The 17088-nt window shown below is 59.7% G+C and overlaps 2 protein-coding genes across 5 annotated transcripts; one reads left to right on the plus strand and one right to left on the minus strand.

The window, feature by feature from the left end:
• The first annotated feature begins 30 nt into the window (after window positions 1-30).
• On the plus strand, window positions 31-13629 carry PKN3 (protein kinase N3). 4 transcript variants are annotated; one of them, XM_061433742.1, is made up of 22 exons: window positions 36-446; window positions 2755-2995; window positions 3201-3346; window positions 4491-4602; window positions 4676-4803; window positions 5824-6007; window positions 7652-7798; window positions 7885-7994; window positions 8106-8249; window positions 8676-8751; window positions 8828-8996; window positions 9193-9295; window positions 9404-9471; window positions 9790-9853; window positions 9999-10090; window positions 10521-10697; window positions 11723-11785; window positions 11928-12004; window positions 12449-12591; window positions 12680-12787; window positions 12920-13000; window positions 13106-13629. In XM_061433742.1, the coding sequence occupies exons 1-22, from the start codon at window positions 423-425 to the stop codon at window positions 13316-13318; spliced, it is 2670 nt and encodes an 889-aa protein (XP_061289726.1). In that variant the 5' UTR covers window positions 36-422; the 3' UTR covers window positions 13319-13629. The 4 variants fall into 4 exon arrangements, with proteins under 4 accessions (XP_061289729.1, XP_061289726.1, XP_061289728.1 ...); XM_061433744.1 differs by having other exon boundaries at window positions 4676-4791; XM_061433743.1 differs by lacking the exon at window positions 36-446 and adding an exon at window positions 1149-1688.
• Window positions 13572-17088, minus strand: ZDHHC12 (zinc finger DHHC-type palmitoyltransferase 12). Its single transcript, XM_061433761.1, has 5 exons — window positions 16929-17088; window positions 15137-15273; window positions 14704-14781; window positions 14369-14535; window positions 13572-14227 (listed from the first exon to the last, which is right to left on the minus strand). Exons 1-5 carry the CDS (start codon window positions 17026-17028, stop codon window positions 13903-13905), a joined length of 807 nt encoding a protein of 268 aa, XP_061289745.1. The 5' UTR covers window positions 17029-17088; the 3' UTR covers window positions 13572-13902.

The raw sequence follows: 17088 nt of genomic DNA on the forward strand, positions 1-17088 counted from the left end.
AGGCCAGCAGGCGGCGCTGTCCGCACCTGGGCCTGCCCCTCTGGCTGCAGCGACCCGGCGGCGACTGGAGAACCCCCGGCCCGGGAAATGTCCCTTTCTGGCCTTGTATCCCGGGGCGGGGCCCAGTGTCGCACGGGAGCGGGAACCTCGGCCTCAGATGAGGCGCCCTGGGTTCCAAATTCCGCCGGGACGTCGGATCCGGGGCCTCGGGGTCTGCAGTGGGGCTCGATCCCGCGCTGCCGAGGGGCGGCGCTGATCCCCGGCTCCTGCCAGGGCCAGCGGAGCTCGGGAGGGGGCGCCGGATTCCGCGTCTCCGGCGCGACTTCCCGGGAAGTTTCAAGTTGGAAAGCCTTGGCGGCGGGGGCCGGGGCTTCCGGAACCGGAGTGGTCGAGAGGAGGGGCAGAGCAGCGGGAGCGGCGACATGGAGGAGGGGGCGCAGCAGCAGGTGAACGGCGCCCGGAAAGGACGGGCTGTGGGCGTGGGCCAGGGTGGGGGGGGGGATTCGAGGGGGTACTCGTTCACTGCCCCAGGCTCCGGCCGGGCCCTGCAGACCCCTTCCCGTGTCCCTTCCCAGTCCCCTGCCCTGGGCCCCCTACATCTCCGCAGAGCAGATCTGAGCCCTGGGCGGGATGGGGGGGTGTAAGTGGTTTCTGCCCCCCCTGGAAATGTCCCCAAATCACCTCCCAGTGACTCAGAGCCTCCGTCGGGCCAGCCCATGAGCACATCTGAATCCGCAGTCAGGGCCACCAAGGGTGGGCCCGAGAGTTTCCTTAAAATCTATTCTACCAGGTAGGACTCTAAGGTCGATGAGCACCCGCTGGGACCGCAAAGGGGGCGGGTGCAGGCACACGGGGACCACTTCTCGGGGCGGTGGGGAAGAGAAGCATGTGATCAGCAGGCAGAGGACGCCGACCCCGCGTAGTTTGTTGGGTTCCTCCCGGAGCACACAGGCGGGGCTGGGGGACCCCCGGGGGAGGGGCATAGTCCAGCGCCCCGGGCGGGAACCTCCGGGTTCACTGAGGCTTCCAGCCCAAATGGCGAGGGGGCGGGGTTCCAGCAGTAGGTTCCCTGGGCCCTGGGACTAAGGCTGTGTGTTTCGTTATTGGGGGCCGGCGGGGTGGGGGTGGGGGGAGGTGTTGAGGAGAAGTGCTAGCCCTCAGCAAAGGGGGATGGGGACGTCTGTACAACGAGATCGGGCCCCAGACGCCCAGCGGAAAAGGAGAGGTGTGTGCGCACTTGGCGGGATTCCAGCCCGGAGCCGGCAGAACCGCGGGCTCCGCTCGGCTCACGGGTGAAGTGTACTTCAGAAGACTCCTTGAGTGCCCCCACCCCTTGGGCAACTCTCAGGACTGTGTCTGCCCCCTCCTTCCCTCCTCCTTCCTGCGGAGGTCCCTCGGCCTGTTCCCGCCGTGGCTTGTACACATTTTCCGATTTCCTGTCAATCTCCGCCCAGCAGCGGCAGCTGGGTGACTCAGGACCCCGGTGCCGGGCCCCCAGCTCCATGAGATCTTTGTTTGCTCAGGCCTTTGGCTCTGGCCCTCTGGCCTAAGGCCCTCAAAGGATTTCCTGAGGCCCGCCCCTGCCCTCTGACAGCCGGGCCAGCGGGCAAGAGGAGGCCTGGGGTGGGGGTCCTTGAGACTAGGGTGGCCACCCCTTCCACTGGGCGCGGGAGATGGAGCATGGAGAGGTAAGGAAGATCTCAGAGAGTCCTTGGGGTGGGGGTGTAATGAGTTACCCTGGGCTGAAGTCAGCTTTGGCACTGGTTGGTTTGAAACGGCCTCTGGGAAAGAGATTTTCCTCTTCTTGCTCCCACTTTGGGTGAAGTGGTGAGAGAGCCTTCCACTTCCTCCCAAGAGCTGAGCTGCATTGGGAGTGGGCCCCTGGAGACCTCCTCAGCCCCACTGGGCCTCTGCTTTGCCACCTGAGGGGTCAGACCCTCAAGGGAGCAGCCCTGGCTTCTTCTACTCAGGCCACGGTAGGGTATTCTGTCTGTCTGACCTCGGGGGGTCCCTTCTCAGTGCCGAGCCTCTTTTTTTTTTAAGTTATTAAAAAAAATTTTGGTTGTTCTGGGTCTTTGTTGCGGCACACGGGTTTTTCTCTTGTTGCGGGCTCTTTAGTCGTGGAGTGCGGGCTTAGTTGCCCTGCGGCATACAGGATCTCAGTTCTGTGACCAGGGATCAAACCTGAGTCACCTGCATTGGCAGGCGGATTCTTAACCACTGGACTACCAGGGAAGTCCCCTGGGTCTCTTTTCTGGCCGTCAGACCTTAGTGTGGATCCTAGACTTGAGAGCAGCCTGATTACGTGTGGCTGGCAGGGAAAGACTGGGGCCCAAGAGACAGTGCCTCTCCGTCTCTGTGTTTCGGCCTTGAGCAATTATGTCACCTCTCTGTGTCTCAGTTTCCTCATCTGTAAAATGGGGCTGATAACTGCACCTACCTCACGGGCTTGCTCTCAGGTTCGACAGGTTCATATCTGCACAGGTCTTAGAACAGAACACCCTATAAATGTTAACAGTTTTTTTTTCCCTCTTCCCCTTCTCTCCGATGGCAGACGACAGGAGTTTGGGCTGGATAAATAGCCTTGGGGCATCTGTCTGGCTTAGGGATACTCGCTCTGAGGTCAGAGTGGCACCCTGTGGGTCAGTCAGTCCTGGCTGCCATCCACACCTGCTTCTCTCCTCCCTCTTTCTGTGATGAGCGGAGGCTTTGGAGGTGGGGTCCCAGAGGCCTGATCCCTCTGCCTTCTGACAGCCTGGGGCAGGCCATCAGTCCCTGGAGGATGAGAAAGAGGTGATCCGCCGGGCCATCCAGAAGGAGCTGAAGATCAAGGAGGGTGTGGAAAACCTGCGGCGGGTGGCCACAGACCGCCGCCACCTGGGCCACGTGCAGCAGCTGCTGCGGTCGTCCAACCGCCGCCTGGAGCAGCTGCATGGGGAGCTGCGGGAGCTTCACGCCCGTATCCTGCTGCCCGGGCCTGGGCTGGGCCCGGCTGGTGAGTGAGGAGCACGAGGAGGCCCCTCGGGACGGGAAGTGCCAAGTTGACCCAGCTCCTTGATCTTGGCTCTGATCTACTCTCAGAGCTTCTCTTGAGAGAGCCCTGCCCAAGAGAGTTGGAGAGGAGCAAGCGAGGCATTGGGGGGTGGGGAGGGCTCTCGGCTCTGGGGCAGGCGTTCATGTGCCGCACACTCTGCACACAGAGCCCGCGGCCTCAGGACCTCGGCCGCTGGCCGAGCAGGCAAGGGCTCGGCACCTGGAAGCTCTACAGAGGCAGCTGCAGGTGGAGCTGAAGGTCAAGCAGGGGGCTGAGAACATGACCCACACCTACGCCAGCGGCACTCCCAAGGTAAGGCCCCCTGGGGGGAAGAGATTGTGTTCTCAGATTATTCCAGAAGGTAGTGATCCAGCCCCTAATCTGATAGGGAAATGCAGCCTAGCCATTGATCCTGTAAGGGAGACACTCTACCCTTAGTCTGATGGGGGAGGCAGGCCCCAAATCTCATCTTGACTCCAATCCTTTGTCTAACAAAGAAGGCAAAACAGCAGGGTGATGGGAAATCCCAGCCCAACCCCAAGTCTAGTAGGGAAGTCCCAGCTCCTGTCCCAACTCCCAGCATGATGTGGAAATGGAGGCTTGACCTGAGCCCTTCCTTGTCTAGTCTGATGGGGGAGGCTCTGTTGCAGAGCTAGTCTAAAAAGGGAGGCTTGGAAGCTTCCTGGTTAAAACTGCACTTCTAATGCAAGGGGTGCGGGTTCGATCCCTAGTCAGGGAACTGAGATGCTCACATGCCATGTGGCCTGGGCCCCCCAAAATAATAATAAATAAATAATTTTTAAAAATAAAATATAAAAAATATTAAAAAGCAGAGACCTTACTTTGCCAACAAAGGTCCGTCTAGTCAAGGCTATGGTTTTTCCAGTAGTCATGTATGGATGTGAGAGTTGGACTATAAAGAAAGCTGAACTCCGAAGAAATGATGCTTTTGAACTGTGGTGTTGGAGAAGACTCTTGAGAGTCTCTTGAACTGCAAGGAGTTCCAACCAGTCCATCTTAAAGGAAACCAGGCCTGAATATTCATTGGAAGGACTGATGCTGAAGCTGAAACTCCAATATTTTGGCCAGCTGATGCGAAGAATTGACTCACTGGAAAAGACCTTGATGCTGGGAAAGATTGAAGGCGGGAGGAGAAGGGGACAACAGAGGAAGAGATGGCTGGATGGCATCACTGACTCAATGGATGGGAGTTTGGGTAAACTCCGGGAGTTGGCGATGGACAGGGAGGCCTGGAGTGCTGCAGTCCATGGGGTCGCAAAGAGTTGGACACGACTGAGCAACTGAACTGAGCTGAACTGGCTGTAGTTATCTGGTCTACTGAGGAAGGCTTAGCTTCAACTCAGACTGATGGAGGAGGCTTGGTCCAGTCCCCAGTCTGACCAGGAAGGCTCTGGCCTAGTCCTGGCCTGATGGGGTATGTGTTGCAACCCTATAGGAGAGGAAGCTGCTGGCGGCCGCCCAGCAGATGCTCCAGGACAGCCAGCTGAAGGTGGCCCTGCTGCGAATGAAGATCAGTAGCCTGGAGGCCAGCGGGTCCCCCGAGCCAGGTGAGGCCTGGCCAAGGGGGCTGGGCAGGGCGGAGCAGGGCAGGGGCCTGAGGCTGACCCCTCCTCCTCCCAGGTCCTGAGCTGATGGTAGAGGAGCTACGGCACCGTCTACGCATCGAGGCTGCTGTGGCCGAGGGTGCCAAGAACGTGGTGAAGCTGCTCGGTAGCCGGCGAACGCAGGACCGCAAGGTGCTGGCCGAGGTCAGACCGTGCTTCCTGTCTGACTGGTACCACCCTTTGTAGTGGCCATGATACCGCTCGACGGGTATCATGGACCACATGAGCAATGGCCATGAGGAAACAGGAGGCACATTCTTTTTATATATACAATTTTCTTTCTTTCTTTCTTTTTGGCTCTGCTGAGTCTTTGTTGCTGCTTGGGCTTTTCTGTAGTGGTGAGCGGGGGCTACTCTCTAGTTGCGGTTCGTAGGCTTCTCACTGTGGTGGCTTCTGTTGTTGCAGAGCACAGGCTGCAGGGCACAGGGATTCAGGGCTCAGTAGTTGTGGCTCTCAGGCTCTAGAGCACAGGCTCTATAACTGTGGTGCGTGGCTTAGTTGCCCCAAGGCATGTGGAATCTTCCCAGACCAGGGATCGAACCCATGTCTCCTGCACTGGCAGGCAAATTCTTTACCACTCAGCCACCAGGGAAGCCCAGAAGACACATTCTTATCTAGATCAGGGGTCTCCAGCTTCCAGGCCGCGGACCGGTACCTCCTGTCAGATCAGCGGCAGCATTAGATTAGAAGTAAAGTGCACAAAAATGTTGTTTAGCCGCTCAGTCGTGTCTGACTCTGCGACCACATGGACTGCAGCACGTCAGGCCTCCCTGTCCTTCACCATCTCCCAGAGCTTGCTCAAACTCATGTCCATCGAGTCAGAGATGCCATCCAACCATCTCGTCCTCTGTTGTCCTCTTCTCCTCCTGCCCTCAATCTTTCCCAGCATCAGGGTCTTTTCTAATGATTTGGCTCTTCGCATCAGGTGGCCGAAGTATTGGAGCTTCAGCTTCACAAAAATGTAATGCGCTTGAATTGTCCTAAAACCATCCCTCCCGCCTCCAGTCTGTGGAAAAATTGTCTTCCACAAAACCAGTCCCAGCTGTCAAAAAAAGTTGGGGACCACTAGTCTAGACCTCATCCAGAGTGCCTCTGGATGGCCTGAGCCACTGCCCCTGCCATTACCCCAGGGCCCTGCATCCCCTGCCCGTATGCCTCCTGCAGGCTCAGGCCCAGCTCCAGGAGTCCTGCCAGAAACTGGACCTCCTGCGGCTGGCCTTGGAGCAGCTGCTGGAGAGACTGCCTCCTGCCCACCCTCTGCGCGGCAGAGTGGCCCGGGAGCTGCGGACTGCTGCGTCTGGGAACCCACAGCCTTCAGGGACGCTCGTGAAGCCCACCGCCATGACAGGTACCTGGGAGCCCATCCTACTTCAAAGCTCTCCTTCCCTTCCAGGGAGGAGCCTGGAACTCAGTGGGGAAGAATTTTGGAGAAGATTTCCAATCCCGGCTTCACCATCCCTTAGCTGTGTGACCTTGGGCGACTGACACCCCCTCTCCAGACCTCACTTTATCACTCTGTCAAATGGGGGTGGTAACAGCTCCTACTTCATAGGACTCTGGTGTGACAATTCAGTGAGTTGTTGCATGTGAAGTGCTCGAATTTTCACACCAACCCTATGAAGTAGGTGATGTTATCACCCCCATTTGACAGAGTGATAAACTGAGGTCTGGAGAAGGGGTGTCAGTCGCCCAAGGTCACACAGCTAAGGGATGGCGAAGCCAGGATTGAAAATCTTCTCCAAAATTCTTCCCCAGTGTGTTTCAATGAGGAACCATGAGAGTGTTAGGCTGGATTTGACAGTGTTAGGGAGCTCACAGCCCTGGAGACCTTGGTACCCAGTTCTGGGCAGTTTTCACTATTAGAAAGTTCTTCCTTATCCCAAGTGGATCTGACACTATGGAAGCCCTGAGCTTCCCACCTGGGACCCAGTGCCAACTAGAGGGCCCAGCCCCTGCCTGCACAGAGCTGGTACAGAATAGATAGGCCTTGTCCCATTGTGAGCAGAGCTGAAGGGGAAAAGTACAGGGACTGCACGGGCCCCCTCACCTGGCCTTGGGGAACCAAGGAATGCTTCCTGGAGGGGGAGGCATGTCCTTGAAGGGCTTATGGGAGTTGACCAAGTCGACAAGCTGGGAAAGGTGAGGGCAAGGTCTTATTTGTTGTTCTCTTGCTACGTCCTGTCCGAGTCTGTAACCGCATGGACTACAGCACGCCAGGCCTCCCTGTCCCTCACTATTTCCCAGTCTTTCCAAGTGTGTGTCTGTTGAATCGGTGATGCTATCCAACCATCTCTAGGGCTTGTTAAAAGGCCTAAAATTCAGGTACTTGAAGCTACCCCATTAGCTGTCTTCCAGCTAAACACCCACATTCCTCCAGTCATTCTTTCTAGGATGACCTTCCCATCCTGAGCACTGCCTCGGTTTACAAGGTCTATCGGAGTATAACCCTCCAGGCCCCGACTCCCTAAATGGTGCTCTTCGGCCCCATGTGTGGCCTCAAGAGCTGCTAGAGTCCTACTGCTTCCTCTACCCTTGGAGGGACAAATCTCTACTGGTCCTCAGAATGAACCCACTTGGTTGGCAAAACACACTGGTACCCACGGCAGGAAGTGGGGCTGAGTTGGCACTCCTTTCCACTGAATGGATGGGGAAACAGGCCCTGGGAAGAGGTGGCTGGCCAGGCACCCTGCTCCTCTGGGGCTCTCGAACCTGGCATGGTGCTCCCTAGGCCCAGAGCCCTGGGCAGCATGCGGACTGAGGTCTGAGTCTGACTCCTCTGCCTCTGTGTCCCTGCTTCTTCCCACACATAGAGGGCTGGCAGGAGGGGAGGACCAGTTGGTCGGCCCCCAGGGTGGCCCCCAGGTGGCAGCCGAGGCCTAAGGCAAGCAGGCTGTTGGTTTGCTACCTCCGTGAGAAGGCAGCATTCCTGGGGTCCCAGCGACCCCTTGGAGGATGGTGTCCGATGATGGCCCCTCACTACGCTCCCCGACAGGGACGCTGCAGGTCCGCCTCCTGGGCTGTGAGCAGCTGCTGATAGCGGTGCCTGGACGTTCCCCCGCGGCCGCGCTGGCCGGGAGCCCCTCCCAAGGCTGGCTTCGGAGCAGAGCCAAGCAGCAGCGTGGGGGAGGCGAGCTGGCCAGTGAGTAGGGGGCCCGGGGAGCTGGGGAACGCGAAGGTCCCCCCACCACTGCTGGCCTGCCCTGAGCCCCACCTCTGGCCTTGCAGGTGAGGTGCTGGCTGTGTTGAAGGTGGACAATCGCGTTGTGGGCCAGACAGGCTGGGGGCCTGTGGCCAAGCAGTCCTGGGACCAGAACTTTGTCATTGCCCTGGAGCGGGTGAGGCTGCCCTTGTGTGGACGGGGGTGATCGTGGGCAGCAGGGTGGAAAGCTGGATGGGTAGTGGCTGGTGCCAGGCTCCCCCTGACTCAATTTGGTCTCCCTGTGTAGGCCCGGGAGCTGGAGATCGGGGTCCACTGGCGGGACTGGAGGCAGCTGTGCGGCGTGGCCTTCCTGCGGCTGGAGGACTTCCTGGACAATGCCTGTCACCAGCTGTCCCTCAGCCTGGTGCCACAGGGACTGCTCTTCGCCCAGGTGCCTCCCGGCCCCTGCCCTCTGACCTCACGGGCCCCTGGCTCTGTTAGCACGAGAGGGGCCTTGGAGACTGTGCTCCCCCACCAACCCACAGCTAGGAGTGGAAATTGAGGCCCTGAGGGAGGAGCTCTCCAGGGATGAAAGATTCCCAGCCGCTCTCTGAGGACTTCACAGGAGAGGAACGGCCTCTCCTTGTCCTGACGGCCCCGCCGCATGCACGACCCTGGACAAGTCCCTTTCTTCTCCAGGCCTCAGTTCCCCTCCTGGTACCAGTGAGGATGCTGAATCCATTCTCTATGAATCCCTGTAGCTCTTGCATCTGTTGACAACGGGCTCAGGCTGGGATCCTGGAGGCTGAGGAGGTGCCCAGGGCAGGTTGGCAGGTGGGAGGGGACTGGTCTTCAGCCCTGCCCCCTGCCCCCACAGGTGACCTTCTGTGACCCTGTCATTGAGAGGAGGCCCCGACTGCAGAGGCAGAAACGCATTTTCTCAAAACGCAGAGGTATGGAAGGCTGGCGAACAGGGAGCAGGGCTGGGCCCCTCCAGAGACCTCGAGACTGAGGCCGCTTCTGTCCCAGGTCAGGACTTCCTGAGGGCTTCCCAGATGAACCTCAGCATGGCAGCCTGGGGGCGCTTGGTCATGAGCCTGCTGCCGCCCTGCAGCTCCCCAAGCACCATCAGCCCCCCCAAAACGTGCTCCCAGACCCCAGCCACACCCCAGCGGGCCACCGATCCCGACTCGCCCAGGTGAGGAACCTCGCTCACCCCAGGCTGCCTGCTTCTCTGCGGTGTCACCTCTCTCCAGACGCAGATGGTGCCTGCCCCGTGGCTCACCCTCTGACCTGTCTGTCTGTCTCGCGTGGCTGTGCGTCCACCCCCGCCCTCCCTGCCTGCCACTGTTCCAGCTGTCTGTGCCCAGTATATGTCTGCTTCTATCCCACAGTAACTTCCCACCCAAGAAGACCCCCTTGCGAGAAGAGATCCAACCCCCACCCAAGCCCCCTCGCCTCTACCTGGCCCAGGAGCCAACCCCCGAAGAGATGCCGGTGAGGGGCAGCAGGGCAGGGTTGGTCACCCTGGGTGCTGCCCAGGTCGGGTGGCAGGGCTGGAGGGAAGGAAGCCCTGCTCTGCCTTGAGACCCTCTCCCCTCGCAGCGCACCAAACGCCCCCACATGGAGCCCAGGATTCGACTCGAGCCGCCTCTGCCAGCCCCGGCTACCAGGTACCCCGGCGGGCTCACCTCAGTGTTTGAGACATTTTATCCACTCATCTGGGTATTTGCATGTCAGATGTTCACATCTCACCCTGGGCTCCTTGGCTTGCTCTCAGGTTCTCACTCGCTGAACCCACATTATTGAGCTCAGCCTGCCTGCCAGACCCCAGGAAACTGCAGTCCCGGGAACCCTGCCCCACCCCGGGCTCTGCAGCTCCCCACTAGAGGGGGACCACCCAGGATTGAACACAGGGGGTTTGGAGCGACTCCTGGTGGAGGCCCAGCCCTTTCTTGTTCTGGGGGCTTCCTGTATCCTCTGTCTTGCAGGAAACCCCCCCGGCTTCAGGACTTCCGCTGCTTGGCCGTGCTGGGCCGGGGCCACTTTGGGAAGGTAAGGGGCTGAGGAGGTGCAGCAGAAGGGGGTGGGCAGCCCTCAGCACATTTGCTAGAGGGCTCTGGGCTCTGGGGGGCAGTGGGCAGGGGAAGCAGGCTCCTGTACTTCCCACCTGGAGCCCAAACCTCTCTCTGGTCCCCAGGTCCTCTTGGTCCAGTTCAAGGGGACGGGGCAATACTATGCCATCAAAGCACTGAAGAAGCAGGAGGTGCTGAGCCGGGACGAGATTGAGAGGTGTGTGTTGAGGTTGGGGGTCTCCCAGTACGCCGGTGTCTGGAGAGAACTCAGGACTGCAGGCCTGGGCTGCACTGGTGGCTCCAGAAGGCAGCTGAATGCTGCTGGGGCTTTGAAGAAGTGACCCTGTGGGGCCAGCCAGGCCTGGGCTCTTTTATTAGCAACTGCAGTTGTGAACTGTGTACCCTTGGGCAGGTCTCCTCTCTGTGCACCTCAGGTTCCTCATCTGTGAAATGGGAACAGGGTGGGGGTACAAGTTCGAGCCCTGTGCCAGCCCTGGGTACATATGAACCGTCACTCTACCTGCCTGGCAGTTTTAAGAGCCAGTGACCCAGGGGAGTTGTGTGGGTGACAGGGCACAGCCAGGGGAGGTCTTAGTTCCCTTTTGGGTTCCCTCCTTGCCTGTAAAACCCACGCCCTACTCTTGCAGCCTGTACTGTGAGAAGCGAATCCTCGAGGCTGTGGGCTGCACAGGGCATCCGTTCCTGCTTCCCCTCCTCGCCTGCTTCCAGACCTCCAGCCACGCCTGCTTTGTGACCGAGTTCGCGCCTGGTGGTGACCTCATGATGCAGATCCATGAGGACGTCTTCCCTGAGCCCCAGGCCCGGTGGGTCCCCCTCTCGCCTCTTCCCGCCAGCTTTCCCTGGGCCCTCTGTCCCTGGCGGCCCCTTCATCCTGCTTCCTCTAGGGTGCCCATCAGCCAAAGAGTGCATGCAGTCAGGGAGGTCTTGGTTCGCATCTTGGTTATCAAGCCCTCACAGCCTTTGTGACCTCAGATCTCAGTGTATATGGTGGTGAACTGGGAATAATGATAACTGCTTTATAGGCTTGGTGCATCGGACATAACATTTAAAACTGTGGCGCCTAGGGACTGGTGAGCAGTAAGGGACTGACAGATGGCGTTGTTATGTCTTGCCCACCAGAGTATGGACTCTGGAGCCCAGATTCACGTGTCAGCCCTGTGACCCAGGGTGGGTTGTTTACCAGGAGTCTCAGATCCTTTTCAAAAAATAGTCATGATGAGGCTTCCCTGGGTGGTCTAATGCTTAAGAACCCGCCTGCGAGTGCAGGGGACATAGGTTCGATTCCTGGTCCAGGAAGATCTCACATGTCTCGGAGCAACTACCGAGCCCAAGGGCTGCAACTACTGAAGCCCGCACACCTCGAGCCCATGCTCTGTAGCTGAACCTATGAAACAGTTATCATTCCCCGCAATTCACCGCAATGAGAAACCCAGGCACCACAGTGAAGAGTAGCCCCTGCTCACCGCAACTAGAGGAAGCCTGTGCACAGCAACGAAGACCCAGCACAGTTAAAAAAAAAATGCGTAACATTTTTTAAAAATTAAAAAAAAAAAATAGGCATGAGGGGACCAACGGAGGCTGCCAGGAGGATGCCAGGATGGGCATGTGGACATTTGGTGTCATTCCTGGCACAATCTAAGGGCCTGGGAAGGGTAGGCTGTTATCAGAAGGAGCACCACCCCTGCCCCATGAGGCTCCTCCCAGCCTCTCGCCCACATCTGACGCTGGCAGGGATATCGGGGGTCCCCAGACCATGGCCACCCTGGTGCCTCCCTGCCCTGTCTCCCACAGTCCTGGGCCTGAACTCCCTCCTGCACCAACCCTCCAGGTTCTATCTGGCCTGTGTGGTCCTGGGGCTGCAGTTCTTACACGAGCAGAAGATCATTTACAGGTAACTTGCCCCCAGGATCCTGGGGGAGTAGGCAAGGGGGTCGGGGGCTGCCCTCCTCCTGGGTTGCTATGAGGCGGGGCCGCTGTCCCCTGGGCCTCAGCACTTCTCAGCTCCTTCGGGGTCTGCCCTGCCTTGCCCTCAGAGACCTTAAGTTGGATAATCTTCTCCTGGACGCCCAGGGTTTCCTGAAGATCGCGGACTTTGGGCTTTGTAAGGAAGGTGGGTGCCTCCCATTTAAGAGCCTGTGTCCTCCCGCCTTGCTCGCTCCACTGAGGCCAGCAGGGTGGCAACGAGTGGCATCTTCCAGAAAATGTGCCTCCCAGCCCTCCTTCCAGGGACCAGCTAGACGCATGTCCTTGGCTTGTCCTTCCCCGCCCTAAAAACTTGGAAAGACCCCCTTGGCCTCGGCCGGAGGGAGAACCTGGGCTAGGAGAGGGCACTGGGTTCTGCTTTCTGCATGGCCCTGGCACACAGGCTTTGCTGAGACTCATGTTCCTCATCTATCAGGTGGCATAAAAACCGTTCCCACCTCCAAGGATGCGGGGCAGGGCTTGGCACGAGGTTCCTTGCATGGGGTCCTAAGGGTTGGTGGTTGATTCTTACAACCAGAGGTTCTTGTGGCTGCCACAGCACGCTGGCATCAGTGTGGGTGTTGGTTGGCAGGGATCGGCTTCGGGGACCGGACGAGCACCTTCTGCGGCACCCCGGAGTTTCTGGCCCCCGAGGTGCTGACTCAGGAGGCCTACACGCGGGCTGTGGACTGGTGGGGACTGGGCGTGCTGCTCTATGAGATGCTGGTGGGCGAGGTGAGTGTTGGATGGGGAGAGCTTCTGGGGCCCCCAGGTTGGGTGGAGGTGGGGGGGTGGCAGTCCCTGCTGAGCCCCCTCCCTGCAGTGCCCATTTCCAGGGGACACCGAGGAGGAGGTGTTTGACTGCATCGTCAATGCGGAAGCCCCGTACCCCCGCTTTCTGTCGGTGCAAGGCCTCGAGCTTATTCAGAAGGTAATTGCTGCAGGGTCCCGGGCTGGGCCAGAGAGCTACTCGTGGCTCTCCGGGCTCCCTACCCGAGAGGCTGGGGGCAGGCGGCAGTGTCTGGGGCTGAGCGCCCTGAATGAACCCTGTCCTCGCCCCCAGCTCCTCCAGAAGTGCCCCGAGAAGCGCCTGGGGGCAGGCGAGCGAGATGCTGAGGAAATCAAGACCCAGCCTTTCTTCAGGGTGAGCGGTCGTGCCACGGTGGTCCCGGTGCCTGGCGCAGAGGGAGGGGTCGAGGGCCCACGGGGGCTGCTGTTCCCATCATCTGAGGTACGCCTTTGCCCCCAGACCACCGACTGGCAGGCTCTGCTCGCCCGCGCCGTCCAGCCCCCCTTTGTGCCCACCCTCTGCGGCCCCACAGACCTGCGCTACTTCGAGGGCGAGTTCACGGGGCTGCCGCCTGTCCTGACCCCACCTGACCCCCGCAGTCCCCTCACCGCCCGCCAGCAGGCTGCCTTCCGGGACTTCGACTTCGTGTCTGAGAGATTCCTGGAGCCCTGAGGGCCTCCCGGCCTCTCTACCCCCTGCCCGCTCCCCCACCCCGGACGGTTTGAGCCTCTGCTTTGCCCACCTGTCTGCCCACCTGGGCACCCTGGGATTGATGGGCCCTTGGGGCTCGAGGTGGTGGACATGGGGCTGCTGTTGTGGGCACTGCTCAGTCACCGGGCGAGTGCTGCCCGCCCCCTTCTCCCAACCTCCTCTCCCCTGCCTGCTGCGAGACCTAGACCAGAAAGAGTGGCACAGTGAGGAATGGTTTGTTTTTTTTAATACTTGACTTGCTTTATGGTTCATTAAATTTATAAAACTGTGCAGTGGACGCAGTCTGGCTTGGGGGGTGGGATGGAGATGTCCGAAGCCCAGGTGTCTCTTTGTGCCTGAGCCTCCACCATGGGTCCTCTTCCTTTTCTTCTGCCTGGGGAGGTCAGAGCTGCCCACCGAGGCTGGGTATAGTCCCTCGGCTCTACTCTGAGGCCTGGAAGGAGTGGGCAGGAGTGAGGAGCCCCAGGCCCTTGGAGGGTCGACCCCTCTGGGTTCAGCCTCTCTGGTTTTCAGGCACCAGATGGTAGCCCCGGCTTCCAGCGACCCTAAACAGCTTGGCTACTGCCTTCCTCCTCCTCGTCCTCGGCCCAGAGGGCCTCCCAGGACCCCGGGGGCCATCCACAGAAGAAGTGGGCCAGGTTGCGGGTCAGGCCACGGTCGAAGGGGTTGCCAGGGCGCTGGCGGAGGTAGGCGATGCGGTGGGAGGAGATGAACTCCCAGGTGGTGGTGTTGCTGGCCACCAGGTAGAGGTGCGAGGCTAGGAGCAGGCCGGCCACCAGGGAGAAGAGCGACAACAGCAGGAAGGTGGCGAACAGGAGCCCGCTGGACCGCAGCCAGAGCCCCCAGGGCTGGAAGAAGCGGAGGCCAGACCTGCAACGGAAGGAGAGCAACAAGGATCCAGAGCTGGGTCGCCCGAGGCGATGGCCGTTTGGGGGAGGGTCCGAGGCCCCTGAAGAGGGAGCCTGGGGGGTGCTGGTCCTCCCCCACACCCAGGGCACCAGGGAAACCCACCATGCCAGGTACAGGGCCCACAGAAGCACCACCAGTTGCAGCGCCAGGTAGGCCACGAAGAGCGGGTGGTTGCGCTCGCCCACACAGTTCTCCATCCAGGGGCAGTGGTGGTCATAGCGGCGGACACAGCGGCGGCACTCACGGCAGTGCCGAGCCCGCAGGGGTTGCTGTGGGCACAGAGGGAGTTGGGCCTCAACACCGGCTCCCCTCTAGGCCCAGCAATGAGGACGGGAGGTCAGGGCTGGCATCTGGGAGGGCTTCCTGGAGGAGGGGGGTGAGGCCAAGGAGTCTCGGCCTTGCCTGAGTCCTCCCACCGAGGTCCCCGCATCACCCACCAGCACCATGCAGTATCTGCAGCGCCGAAGGGGGATGGCCTGAGGAACCATGGCTGTCTGCTCTTCCTTGGCCTCCTCCTGAAAAACGGGGGACAGAGGATGAGATGGGGGTCCCTTGGGAGGCAGATGAGACTTGTGGGTGTCTCCCTTGGGGGCCAGCTTAGCTCTGGGTGTGCACATTTGGGGGCCCATCCCATGTGTCATCGAGGTGGTAGAGTGGGGCAGGGTGCCCTGGACTGCGAGGTTGTGTGACTTTTGCCAGTTACTTCCCCTCTGGACCTTGGCAATTTTCTCATTGTAGGACAGGGCCCTAGGTCTGGCAAGACAATTCCCTGGGATTCCCTAGGAAAGCTCTCAGCTAGGTCTAGCATGAGACTCCCTGGAGTCTTGAGTTCCCTGGTGGAGGGAGGAGGGCTTTGGGCCTCTTCGTTACCTGGGGCTGAGGCAGGACATTCACGTAGCCCGGATCCATGAGTGACACGGTCAGGTAAAGCAGCAGGGAGGCCAGCACGAGCAGCAGGAAGGTGAGGGGCAGGAGCAGCTCCCCCTGCTCTTCCCACTGCCGAAGTGCTGGAGAGGCCAGAGGGGGAGAGTGAGGCCAGGACCATGGACCGGCGTGGCGGGGGAGGGTGCAACTGGAGGGGGGAAGTGTGTCCCTGGCTGAACAAAGTCCTGGAAATGGGGTTTGATGAATGGTCGGGTGTGGCCACTACATAGGGTGCAGGAGGGAGAAGTTCAGGTTTGGGAGAAGAGAAAAAAAGCAGTTAATCTACACTATCTCTGGAGGGCAGTAGGGAACCATGCAAGCTTACAGGGTCAGATATTTTTCTGAACTGCTTCCCAGGTGGCACTAACAAAAAAGAAGCTCCTGCCAATGCAGGAGACATAAGAGACTCGAGTTCCATCCCTGGGTTGGGAAGATCCCCTGGAGGAGGGAATGGCAATCCACTCCAGTATTCTTGCCTGGAGAATCCCATGGACAGAGGAGCCTGGTGGGTTACAGCCCGTAGGTTTGCACAGTCAGACATGACTGAAGCGACTTAGCATGCATGTTTCTGAAAGCCTTCTTAGTGCTAAAGTAAAGATGGATCAGAGGGGAGGCCTATCCAGGACACAGAGAGGAGCGTGTCTGGGCAAGGGTAACGGCAGGGGGGTTGGCCAGATTGGAGGTAAGGGGTGAGGGGACCAGACTTGGCTGGATATGGGGTACAGGGAGGAGGACTCTGGCTCTGAGATGGGAAGAGGCTGGCCAGGTCAGAGATACACAAGAAACAGAGAGAGAGAAGGGTGTGGCTGGCAGGTTGGAATGCTGTAGGGGAGTCCAGGCCACCTTCAGGGTCCAGCCCATGGAGGTGACTGAAGGTTTGGGGGAAAGGGGTGGAGGGCTGAGCAGGGAGAGGCAGGAGTCAGCCAGCCAGACATCAGAGTATGGACAACTCAGGTGCCCCTTGACTGTAAAAGGGAGTGGAGAAGAAAAGGAGGTTGCAGTGGGGGGTTTCTCTCTGGTGGGGAGACTGAGCAGGTTTTTAGGCTAAGGGGTGAAGCCAGTGGAGGAGACTCAGGTCTTGGGAGGAAAGTGAGAATGCCCCTGGTCCAGGAGGTTAGGCTGCAGCGAGGAGGAAGGGGTGGGGCTTGTGGTGGTGGTAGTGAGGAAGGGCGAAAGCCTGTGCTGGAGGTGCCCTGTGGCAGGTAAAGAGGGGGAAGGATGGAAGTGGGTGGGTGGAATGAATGAGCGCTCACAGGGATGAGAACAAGAGGGACAGGCTGTTCCCCTATGCCGTGTCCTCTTGCCTGAAGGTGGGGAGCCCAGACTTGGGGCAGCTAGGGCCACGCAGGGATGGGGTGGGCGGGATGCCAGCCCTTCATTTAGCTGATCCTCGGAATCTTGGAGTCAATTCCTGGGAAGGGTCGGGCGGGTCCCAGGATCAGGGAAGATGGGGTCTCGAACAGGTCGTCGGATCAGGTGGGCACCGGGTGGGTCCTGGGACAGGCAAGGGTATCTGGCAGGGATCAGGAAGATTCTGGGATTAATTAGAGATCAACTGGGTATTAGGCGGAAAGCAGGTGGCTCTTGGAATGAGAGGTGGGAGAGGGCCTCTGGCGCTGGAGGAGTCGGGGGAATCCCAGGATCTCCGAGGGGTTCGACAAGGGACTCAGTGAGACCCAAACATCTGAGGAATCACGCGGGATCGGGTGGGTCCGGGGTCGCGAGGGTTCCGGCTCACCGGTATCATGCAGGAAGAGTACCAACGTGATCCCCCAGGTCAGCACAGTATGCCCGGTCCGCACCAGGACCCCAGGGGTGAGGAGCGCCCAGGGCGCCATCGCCTCGGCCCCGGGCCCCACCCGGAAGAAGCGCTCAGAGGGGCGGGCCCTCCGAGGAAC

Source organism: Bos javanicus, chromosome 11, assembly GCF_032452875.1.
Source record: "Bos javanicus breed banteng chromosome 11, ARS-OSU_banteng_1.0, whole genome shotgun sequence".
Classification (NCBI taxonomy): Eukaryota; Metazoa; Chordata; class Mammalia; order Artiodactyla; family Bovidae; genus Bos; species Bos javanicus.